Raw genomic sequence first — 12,459 nt, forward strand, 5'->3', positions numbered from 1 at the left:
GAAAGAAGGGGAGGGAAGACGAGGGAAGACAAGGGCAAGACTGACAGGCCAAGTACAGAGAAAACAGTAGTTTCAGATCAGACATGAATCTTCAGTGTCCTGTGGGGGGGAAAATTATCTCACTACTTATTAAAGGGTAATTTATTCCTTGTATAAAAATATGTACACTCATTTTCATTATAATCACTTTAATTTTTTAAATAAAACTATCCAAGTGCTTAATGTTTTATTGACGGAATAAAGTAATGATTCACATCCTTAGGACATAAAAATGTAGATTTGCACTTTGGTCAATTAGTGGTGTCCCGGTGCTAAGCTAACAATAATCACACTAAATTACTTGAAACCAGACAACTAATGGCATAAATAAAGAGCAGATAAATTGTACTAGGCAGTTTGCTAGAGCAACTCAGAAGTCAGGATTTCACTTTTTTCCTGATAAGCAAGTAATTTTCAGTCAGGCAGTAAATACACATCACAGCCAGGAAATGAAATTCTAATCAAGGTGCATTTCTCCCATTATCCCTCCCCTGTACCTTGGGGCACACACTGACTTCAACACAAGCTCTTTCCTTAGCAGGGTGGGAAGGAAACAGGAATATGTTGGCCCTGTCCATTTTCTGGAGAGCACGCTGAAGCCATAAGATTAAGGACTGTAAATGTGCCCTGTGTTCCAGTGACAGCGGTAAGGTGGGTCAAGATCCTCATCTTCCTAGAATGTGCGGTTTGCTTTATGCTAAATATTCACCTGTTGTCGTGACATCTTTCTTCCTGCTATGCTATGAATCAGTGAGAGTGTCTTCATCTGGACAAAATCAGGGACAAGGACAATAGTCACTAACTGACAGATGCCCATCAGCACTGAACGTAACAGAACCAAAAGAGTAGGGAATTTTACAACAAGCAAGCTTGTGCACAAAAGCTTATATAGTGTATCCACGAGCTATCTCTTACAACCCAAGCCAGTTTGAGAGGTTTAAGAACTTGAATCTTGCCTAGTATGCCCTTGCTTGGCACAGCATTTGGTTTGTTTCAATGCTTCTAGGTAACTATCCTTTAAGATTATAAGATAATTCTAAGGGGGTCTGAAATTTGAAATGCTTACATAAATGTGGAAAAAAGCTCCTCACCTCGAACCACTAAAATGAATTCTTACATCATAAGGATGCGGTGTATTTCAGAGACGGGAGTTAAGGTTAGTAGAGCTAGAAGTGGAAGAAGAAAGCACCACAGAGCAGAGTGATGCCCTCAGGACAGTGTCTATAGGACAGGCTTGAAGGGTTGGAGTAGCAAGAGAGCAAGGAGTGAGGCATAAGGAGGATCCCACAGGACAGACAGAAGGTGGCACCAGGGATTCCTTGACTCAGGCCACCTCTTCCTGACAAGCAGTTAAGGATAATACATGAATCTTATCCATGCGTGTTCGGCTTGCATCTCAACTGACTTTGGTTGAAGATATGACATATCCTTTATTTCTGGAAAATAAGGATGTAAGAACTCAGGAAGCAAAAAATAGAGTTAAAATTCCTAAAGTATACAGGAAAATATTAAAATAGGAATCTGGAACCCAACAAGAGACAGGGATTTTATAGAATTTATAACACAATTATAAGTTATAAGTTATATAACTTATACATATTATAATGTATATGTAATTTATATACATTATATATAATGTATATATAATATATAATATATAATGTATATAGATGTGTATATATGATTCATATGTTATGTTATATATAATGTATATATGTGTGTGTGTATATATAATTCATATATTATAATGTATGTATAATTTATATATATTATAATGCATATTTATATATTATATATAATTTATAATTTATATATTATGTATAATTTATAATACAACTCAAGCTAGCATCTTTGTACTTACAGGAATGTTGATGAATACTGAATCAAATTCTGCTGCTGTCAGAAATCTTTTTAGTGGTGCCATGAAATACTACAAAGATAGAACAGAGAAGTAATAATTAAGCACAACTTATCCTAACAGTTTTTCATCAACAAATAATATTTATTCAAAGTCAATTGTTTATCCAAATAATGAATACCAAGAAAAAAGCAGAAACTCTTAAAGATTTTATTCTTGAATAGAGATATAAAGACATAATACAGTTATATAAAGACATAATACAGTTATGTCTTTATATAAAAAGGTTTCAGCAATAAATACTTCTCAAAGTAAGAGAAAAAGAACACTAGAACACTATTGGCTGAATTGGCAAAAAAAAAAAAAAAAAGGCAACATCTTAGAAATACAGGGGTGATACAAAATATCCCTCAAATGCCTTGTAAAGATCCTAGATTACTGGGGTGCCTGGGTGGCTCAGTGGGTTAAAGCCTCTGCCTTCCACTCAGGTCATGATCCCAGGGTCCTATGATCGAGCCCGACATCGGGCTCTCTGCTCAGCGGGGAGCCTGCTTCCCTCCCCCCCCCACTCCGCCTGCCTCTCTGCCTACTTGTGATCTATCAAATAAATAAATAAAATCTTTAAAAAAAAAGATTTTAGATCACTGAGATTATGTACTTGTGCAATTTATGGCTCATTCTCTTCGTTCTTTGAGAATTTTAGTTCTTGGCCTGCCATATTGCTTTCCATTACCACTCCAATGTCCATTTCTGGCAATCTCAGTACATGTACAGCTGATCCTTCCAATAGCCTGGCCTTTCAATTCCTTGACTTCCAGTAATCTTGTGTTCCATTCTAGCTCAGCTCCCTACTTTGGCGGTCACATCCCAAAACCTTCTCATCATCAACAATTGCAAGGCTCTAGAGTATTATTTTCAAACAATCAACTCTCTGACCACTACCCCCTACCTTGATAGCTCATTCCTCCAAGGAATTCTTCAACACCACTGGATCTGCCAATCCACTAAACGTCCTGTGTCTCTCATGTCTTCACTTCCCTTCCTACCGAGTTTACACTCCATAAACCATCATCAGAATCACTTCCTTGCATAGAACTGTTCCCTCCAGGGGCGCCTGGGTGGCTCAGTGGGTTAATGCCTATGCCTTCGGCCCAGGTCATGATCCCAGCGTCCTGGGATTGAGCCCCGCATCGGGCTCTCCGCTTGGTGGGGAGCCTGCTTCCCTTCCCCTCTCTCTCTGCCTGCCTCTCTGCCTACTTGTGATCTCTGTCTGTCAAATAAATAAATAAAATGTTTAAAAAAAATTAAAAATAAAAGAACTGTTCCCTCCACTATCCTCTTCCACTGTGCTTTTCTGGAAGAAGAAAACTCTGGTTAAATCTAGCTTGCTATATATGTAGAGCATGTACCTAAGAAGGTAAACATGAACAGATTGATGGTCTAATTTTCAACTGAGCCTGTGGTAAAGCATAACCCTACTACATTTCCCTGGTCAATTGACTCCAACACCCCTCCCAGACAACTCTTCCACACCTTCGGTGCTTTTCCTAAATGTCCAAAACTTTCTCCTGGTTCTCATTTTCCTGACCTCTAAATGTGGATGTTGCCAGGGGCAGCCTCAAACCTCTCCTCTATCAACATTTATTCCCTAGGTGAAGTCATTCAGCACCATGACTTTATAGATTCCATTGCATCATGGTAACGGTCTAATGTATTTGTCGGTTCAACTTTCCTCCTTAATACCAGCCTCATATATCTAACTCCCTCAGCACAGCCCTTTGGAGGCTGAGAGGTATTACAAATTTAGTATGTCCCAACAGACTCTTGATTCCCAAACCTGTCCTCCCCATATCAGTGACAGTCTTTACCACTCAGGCAGTTATTCATACTATAAACCTCACATTCCTGATTGCTCTCTTTCTCGGACATCCTTCACCTAATTCATCACCAAATCCAGTTGGCTCTACTTGCAAAATTTATTCAAAATCTGACCATTCCTCACCAGCTCTACAAATACTATCATGTTCTGTCAATAGCCTTCTAACTTTTCTCCCAAAATGTCAGCATGAGCTGTGAAAAACTTACATTAGATCATGTCCCTTCTTCTTCTCACACACTCCAGCTTCAAGCTGGTGTTCTCTATGTCCCCTACAGGGTGCCATGGCTCACCAGCTCTCCACATTCACTGCTTCTCTTCCCCCATGCTGCGTCAGCCACCTGGGCTACTGCTCTTCTTGAAACATGTGGAATACAGTCTCCACTGAGGGCCTTTCTTCCAGGAACTGTCTTCTCTAGGATGTTGGCACAGCTTGCCCTCAGCTATCTGCTTCAGTGTGATCCTACCACAGACCTTCCATTATCACTTGACATAAAATAAAATCAGCCCACTCCCATTACTCTCTGTCCTCTCCTCCTGACTGATTTTTTCTTCAGAGAATTTATCACCACCTGACACACTTATTTGCTTAAAGTATAAACCTTCCCATGGGAGAGAGAGTATCACGAGAACCAGAGTTTTGTTGTGTTTCCTGCTATATCCTTGGCCTCTAACACTGTGCCATTCCAATACTAAGAAATCAGTAGCTAGTTGTGGAATGAATAAATCTGCTTTGAGATCTTTAAATCCAAAGTTCTACTGAAACATAGAAAACACACACACAGTAGACACAGTGAGTCTTCTATATTAACTATAAAGTGTAGTACTTGGGCATCAAAAATAATATCTGATAACTTACTTTTTCTATTGACTCCAATGTTTCTGTGTATTTTTCTTCTGTCTGCTTAATTTCTGCTAGGCAGCAACTTCGTACATCATTTTCTGGACATTTCTGCAATTAGAATTACCAAAAATGATTTAATCAAACATATGTCTTAATCTTTCTGGCAGTCTATAGAAAGTGCTCAAAATCACTGACTTTCTTAGGCTTTCCATTCTAATAAAAGACATAACTGAAAGATCATTTATTGCATTTATGAAGTATCTGTTCTTAAAAATTTGAACCATGTAAATGGAAGTTTTAAACAATTAAAAAAAAAACTTCTGAGCATGGACAATCTTTATATTGAAAACACCTCTTTCATTATTTTATCTGTTTCATTATTGAACCTGGAAATATCACACATGGTGTGATACAGTTTTCTTAATGTACAGCATACTTCACAAGTGCTGTAGAAATACTTGCAAAATAACAAAAGGATATTTAATAAATAAAACCTTAAAATAATTTTTTAAGAGTTAACATCTTGGTGTTTGGCTCACTTACTAGTGTTAAGACTGGAGGTATTAGAGCATAACATGAGGATCAAAGGTATGGAGCTTGGACAGAATTGGGTTCGAATACCAGTTTTTCGGTTATTAGCTTGTTATTATGAACAGGTTACCTATTTTCTCTGTGTCTCAGTTATCTCATCTACAACACAGAGAGAATTCTAGTTCTAACCCCAAGGAAATGTCAATGAGATAACCTGGTAAGGCACATAGCATCTTGAGGAGTATACAAGAAGGACCCTACCCATTTAAATGATCATTGCTCTTAAGCCTGTCCCCAATAGGGGTGCCTGTGGCTCAGTGGGTTAAGCCTCTGCCTTCGGCTCAGGTTGTGATCTCAGGGTCCTGGGATCGAGCCCCGCATCGGGCTCTCTGCACAGCAGGGAGCCTGCTTCCTCCTCTCTCTCTGCCTGCCTCTCTGCCTACTTGTGATCTCTCTGTGTTGAATGAATAAATAAAATCTTAAAAAAAAAAAAAAGAGCCTGTCCCCAATAAATGACCTGGCACTGCCTACTGAATGAAGAACTGTCCTTGGGTGACACACTGAAGAATCTGCTGGTCCCCAAAGTAGATGGTAATTCTAGGCAGTACAGATGATACTCTGTCACCTAGAAATACTCAATGTCCTGCCGCGGGCAGTCTGTCAACTCACACAGTGGGTTAAGCACATTCATTACATTTATTAAACACAGACCAGGTATCTGGTTTCCATCCCACGGAAGCCACTGCTCCCTATGTGGGGCACTGGACAAGCCTCCAGCCTTTTATTAAAGGCAAGACTATGAAGAGAGAGAGCTGAGGAAATTCATTAAAGCCCTAGAAAAACCTAAACCACCATCCAGCTGACGAAGATAAGGCTTTTGTATTAAAAAAAAGACTACATTCCTAAAACCCTAAGCAACTGACCATTTTTTTCAAATTATGAAAATATTTTGGAAATACAGGAGTGATACAAAATATCCCTCAAATGCCTTATAAAGATTCTAGATCACTGAGATTATGTACTTGTGCAATTTATGGCTCATCCTCTTCATTCTTTGAGAATTTTAGTTCTTGGCCTGCCATATTGTTTTCCATTACCACTCCAATGTCCATTTCTGGCAATCTCGGCATATGTGCAGATGATCCTTCAATAGCCTGGCCTTTCAGTTCCTTGGCTTCCAGTAATCTTGTGTTTACACAATCTTGTGTTTGAAAAAATTCGAAGTAATTCTTTCTGAATGTTTTAGATATTTTAATGGCAGATAAACTTTTGGGGGGCACACGCTGACTATGATGACATCTGAAACTAAGTTTATAAAACACTAAAAATTCTAGGAGCCCTTTAGGGAAACAAAAGAAAAAAAAAAGACTTCTTCTTAACACCCCTAACAAATATGAAGAACTATTCTTTACATTTAATATTTAATGCTACACCAAATTTAAAGAAGACTGAATTGTTTTGCAAGAGATTTCCTTTCATGGTAACGTAATTTCGTGATTCCCTGGAATTATGTTCTATTGCCACTCAACCACTATTTAGCTGCACAGCATACCATCTCTCTTTCACACTTGCTATTTTTTACAAGGAAAATCAAAAGACGAGACCGGGGATTCCCTATGGTTGTTCTGAACTGCAAAATGTCATGTCCATGTGTTTCTGAATGCAGTAAGTCATGATTATATAGTTAAAAGCTAGCAAAGGTAAAAAGAAAACCAAAAAACTCTTCCAGCAGAAGTTACATAAATAATTATAGGAATCAGTCTTGCAAGGAATCACTGTCCTAATAAAACACTCGAAGTAACTCGAAACATAAGGCAAGTGGGAGCATACAGGTTGATGTGCTTCCTCTGCTTTCATTAAGTCCTCGTAGACTTCTCCACCTTCATCTTCCCCATAAACACAGTCGTAGAGACCTTCTTCATCCTCCACGTGCGTTTCACTGAAACAAAGGTATGATACCCAGGTCACTTTCTATCATGCAGTAAATGCAATACCTACATACAGCCTAGTAGAAAATCCAGAGAGGAAATATAACGGGATTCATGAGAAGAGTCAAAAGGCTTTACATTACAGCCTTCTCCCTCCTAATGAGAACAATGCCAACAACAGAATCCACCAAGGATGGCAGCGACAGTTAACATCCACTGGTATTTGCTATGTACATGCACAGAAATGATCACTCTGTATACACCATCTCAGGTAGTTGGCCCAGGCCCAGTATTCACTGTGTTTTCAGGTAAGCATTATTATTTAATCCATTACAGAGATAAGGAAGTCGAGAGAACTAAACAGTATTTATTTGACTTGCCTGTGAACACACAGCTAGTACATGCCAGATCCAGATTTAAAACGGAGTCTGTCTTACATTCTACGTGTTTTTGTCACTCTATCCTACTGCCCCCATTTTTCCTATTTTGAGGCCTCGGGTTAATCATCTGTCTTAAGGGGTCTAATATGGCAAAGACAGAGGAGTTGGGAAGGATCTCATAGTTTAAAAGGTGTCTTTTAAAAGCAACAGTTTCTGCAGGGTTATTACTGCCGATACCTGACACCATGGTTTTTCCAACCCTGCTCCTTTCCTCCCACTCAGAGGGTCTCCACAGGTCCCCTCTCCAGCCAGATTCTGCTATTATCTGTTTTGATTATACTATGTTTAAAGAAATGTCAGTATTTTTAAACACCATTTGAAATCTGCTGGGCTCCTGGCAGTTGAAAACCATCCCTATTTTTTAAAGTTCCCAGGAGAACATACACAGTGACGGACCAATGTACTTTTCCTAAACCCTTCATATAATATCATAAACCCATTCAGTCCAAGTAGAAGGAGCTGGTTCCACCTATCACATGTTCTATTCCTACTCCTCAAGTCTCCCTTTTCAGTTCAAGACTTCTATAAACTCTATTACTAATAATCCCAAAGAATTGAGATTAATACACTTAGACATGTTAGAAAGAAGCATTCATATTTCTCAGAAAAAGAAATTCAACTCCTTCAATCCTGCCAGCCCTTATCATGTTTCTTGGGCCTGTGCAGATAGAATATTATAAATTGATATGCACAAAAATAAGAACACTGTAACTGTAAATGTCACTCTACAACTTAGATCATTTTTCAAAGTAGGTTCAATCACCAGGTTGTCTATGTTTGTCATGAAGGATTATTTGGGCCTTTGACAGGAATAAACTGTTTCAAACACCCAGAAGAAAGAAAGGTGCCTTACGGGAGAGCGATCTGGTGCTAACAAACGTTTCACAGGACTCTGCTCTGAGAAAAATTTGTCTTAAGGTTAGTTGTCCAACCATCCACTCACCCAGCAGACGTTTACTAAGGACCTACGGAGGCCCAGACATTTCAGTGCTAAGAATGCATAGACTAAAGAAGACCCGAGGACTCTCCCATAGTCAAGTGTAGAGCACAGGATGCCCACTGAAATTCTAGAAGTGCAACAGAGCAGATGAATGCAGATGTGGGAGCGAGGGGAAGAGTAACTCTGACTAAAGAAGTCAGGGAAGGGTTCACAACAGATACTACATGTGAACTGGGTCTCGGATATATTTATCAATTTATTCAATAGGTATTTGCTAATTGAATACTACTATGTTCCAAGAGATATGGTTGCAGATGAGGCACCTCTGCTGTCAGAGGTGACACATACTCAGTGAATAAAGGGGGAAGAACATTCCAGACAAAAGATACCAAAACATGTGCAAAAGCAGGTCTGAAGAGCCCAGCAACACCAAGAGTGGTGCCCCATTCAGGTAAATGAATGTGAGCCCCAGAGAGAAGAGCTAAAACCAACCTGTGAAAGGCGGTACACCCTCTAAGTACAACCTTACATGGGCATTTGGGATGCAAGCGGAGGTTTTATGAGAGGGCAGAGTAAAGGCAACAAGACAGTAAGCCCAGAAATGAAACCTGTGGGTAGGAGATATTGAGAGCCATAACTAGAGTGAAGGCAGATGAGAAGAGAAACAGAGAGACTTCAGAAACTGTGTCAGGTGTAGTCAACCAGACTTGGTGGCAAGTCAGAATTAGGGAGAGGGCGGAAGGAGTGAAGAATGCCACTCGGCTTCCTACTCCGTAAAACTGGGCAGATGGCATGTCATCAGGTAATTCCAGAATTTCCAAACTGAGGGGTTTAGGCAGGCAATCCAACCAGAGAACAGGGTTGGGTGGGGGAGTTGAACCAGTCTGAACACTTTCTATGACACATCAAAGGAAAGCAAGGTTTGATGAGTCCATGAGGGAGCAGAGATAAGAAATGACGAAGGAACAGGCTCTGCATCAGAAGGGATCCCATTCAACAAGAAGTGAGGCTGTGAAATCCACTTCCCTGCTACTCCTAATCCCAGCTCCACGGCCTTTGACCACTACCCCCATTCCTGGAAAAAACACCTCATCTTGCTTAAGTGTTGTTTTTGACTCTTTCCCATGAGGGTAGAGGCACATGTGCTGTGAATACATACAGATTTTTCTTTTACCCTTGTAGAAGGTATGACACCTAAAGCACAGGCAACAAGATAAAAAATAAACAAGTGGGACTGCATCGACAGCAAAAGAAACCAGCAACAAACTGAAAAGACAACCTATGGAATGGGAAAAGATGTTCACAAGTCATTTATCTGAAGAGGGGCTAGTATCCAAAATATATAAGAACTAGTACAATTAGTCTATATAAAGAACTACTACAACTCATATAACCACCACAAAACAACCCCATTTAAAAATGGGCAAAGGACAAGAGAAGATATATGAAGGGCCAACAGGTACATGAAAAGATGTTCAGCTTCACCAGACATTAAGAAAATGCAACTTGAAACCACATGAGTTACTACCCTATGCCAGTTATAATGGCCATCATCAAAAGACAAGAGATAAATCCTAGAGAGGATGTGGAGAAAAGGGACCCTTCACACACTGTTGGTGGGTCCATGTATGGGTGCAGTCACTGTGGAAAATAGTGGGGAAGTTCCTCAAAAAATTAAAAAGAGAAATATCATATGATCCAGGAATTCTACTTCTGGGAATACATCCAAAAGAAACAAAAACACTAACTCAAAATGAAGTCTGCACCCTCATGTTCACAGCAGCATTATTTACAATAACCAAGACATGGACAAAACCTCAATGTCCACCGATGGATGAATGCATGAAGAAGTTGCAGTGTAACACACACACACACACACACACACACACACACACACAATGGGATATGATTCAGCATAAAAAATGAGGAAATTCCACCAATTGCAATAACATGGATGGACCTTGAGGGTGTTATGCTGAGTGAAATAAGACCAAGAAACACAAACACTGTGTGATCTGACTTACATGTGGAATCTAAAAAAATACAAAACAAAAACAAAAATCAAAAACAAAACCCCAAAGAAAAGAACAACAGCAACAAAATAAACCTCACTGTAAAAGAGATCAGACTGGAGGAGATCAGAGATGGAGGGGACGGGTAGGGATAACTGAAGGAAGGTAGTTAAAAGGTACAAACTTAGATCAATCCAGTAAATAAGGACTAGGGATGGAATGTATGACACGATGACCACAGCCAACACTGCTGCGTGGTACACAGGAAAGTTGGTAAAACAGTAAATCTTAAGAGTTCTCACCACATGGAGAATTTCTTTTACCCTTTTCTTATTTCTTTTCTTTTAATTGTATCTATACCAGATGGACAGATGTTAACTGACCCTATTGTGGTAATCATTTCACAATATATGTAAATAAAACTATCATGTTGTACTCCTCAAACTTACACAAGGATATAGATCAATTATTTCTCAATAAAACTGGAAAAAAGTTTTGTTTGTTTTTTTTTAGATTTTACTTATTTATTTGACAGAGAGAGAGATCACAAGTAGACAGAGTAGGCAGAGAGAGAGGAGGAAGCAGGCTCCCAGTTGAACAGAGAGCCCGATGCGGGGCTCAATTCCAGGACCCTGAGATCATGACCTGAGCCGAAGGCAGAGGCTTTAACACACTGAGCCACCCAGGTGCCCCTGGAAAAAAGTTTTTAAAGAAGAACTGTATGAGTGACACGCATGCGTGTGTGTATGTGTACACACACACACACCCAAGATTGGGCTAAAATTCTTTGAGTTTTGTTATTCAACCACATACTAAGGTAGCTTTTCTTGCTAACAGTTTGGTCAAGAATTCCTGACCTGCACAAAATGAGCCGGGGCGGTGTGGGGTGGGGGAAGCAGGGGGGTGCCAGGGGAAGGAGGACTGTGATTCTTCAAATGGTCAACAAATCAACAATAATCTATATTACTTTTCCTGTGTCCAGGTCATCTATATATGGCCGTGAATAACACCCTGATCATAAAAGTAGAAAAAGCAGACACTGTGCAGCCTAGCCATCTCACAACCTCTCTGCTGCATTCTCCATTTCTCTCCACATGGGAACAGAATGATTCCCTCTGCAGTAGGGAGGACAATATTGTTTCTAAGGGCTTTCCTTGGGGTGATTTCAATCCCAAAAGTCAGACTTAAAGATATGAGCCCAGAGAGATCATAACAAAGCTAAGACTGAAAACCAAAGGCAAGCACTTGTAGGAATAACACCATGTTTGGACCTTCCACCACCAGATGGAGAGTTGAAGCAGGCTGTATTTCCCTGACCCTGAGCTGGTGTCTCAGAGCAGCTGGCTCAGAAGCCCAGATTTTTCCAAACTTGGCTTGGGGTACGAGTCCTCACAGGATTTATCCTGACATCAACACAACAAGAGGAGGGGAGGCTATGAAAGTTAGTAGGTGTAAGTGACAATTGGTGGGGGTTAAAAAAAGAACATTATAATAGCTCTAGAAATAACATATTCCTTTTTAAAAATTTTATTTTATTTGAGAGACAAAGAGAGAGAGAGGGATTGCAAGTAGGGGGAGGGGGAGAGGGAGAGAGAATCTCAAGCAGACTCTGTGCTGAGCATGGAGTCCAACATGGGGCTCGATCTCACGACCCTGAGATCATTACCTGAACAGAAATCAAGAGTCGGATACTTAACCAGCTGAGTCACCCAGGTGCCCCAAGAAATAATATGTTCTTCTTAATACTTCAGAGGAGTTGGTTATATTACCAGAAACATTATAGTCACGTTATGAAGACTACAGGCAATTCAGTGAGACGATCAGCAATAATCTTGCTCACAATCAGTGAGCTCTTGGAAGTTTTAAGAGGAGCTAAAAAACTATCCTTCATCCACAGTTAAAACATCAAACTTCAAGGCCCATCCAAGTGCCACCTGTTCTGGGACAAGCTGCTGGCCAACCTATCAGCATTCTCCTCTGCTCTTCTATCG

General features: G+C 40.0%; 1 protein-coding gene across 5 annotated transcripts in view; it reads right to left on the reverse strand.

The window, feature by feature from the left end:
* VAV3 (vav guanine nucleotide exchange factor 3) overlaps positions 1-12,459 on the reverse strand; it is a 361,362-nt gene that overhangs the window by 183,038 nt on the left and 165,865 nt on the right. For all 5 annotated transcript variants that reach the window (XM_032867260.1, XM_032867258.1, XM_032867257.1 and 2 more), the window contains exons 5-7: positions 6,979-7,087; positions 4,633-4,725; positions 1,901-1,969 (exon numbers count right to left, since the gene is read on the reverse strand). In XM_032867260.1, coding sequence (XP_032723151.1) covers positions 1,901-1,969; positions 4,633-4,725; positions 6,979-7,087 — 271 coding nt within the window. The remainder of the gene's footprint in view (positions 1-1,900; positions 1,970-4,632; positions 4,726-6,978; positions 7,088-12,459) is intronic.

Source organism: Lontra canadensis, unplaced genomic scaffold, assembly GCF_010015895.1.
Source record: "Lontra canadensis isolate GAN:19392208 unplaced genomic scaffold, GSC_riverotter_1.0 scaffold33, whole genome shotgun sequence".
Taxonomy (NCBI): Eukaryota; Metazoa; Chordata; class Mammalia; order Carnivora; family Mustelidae; genus Lontra; species Lontra canadensis.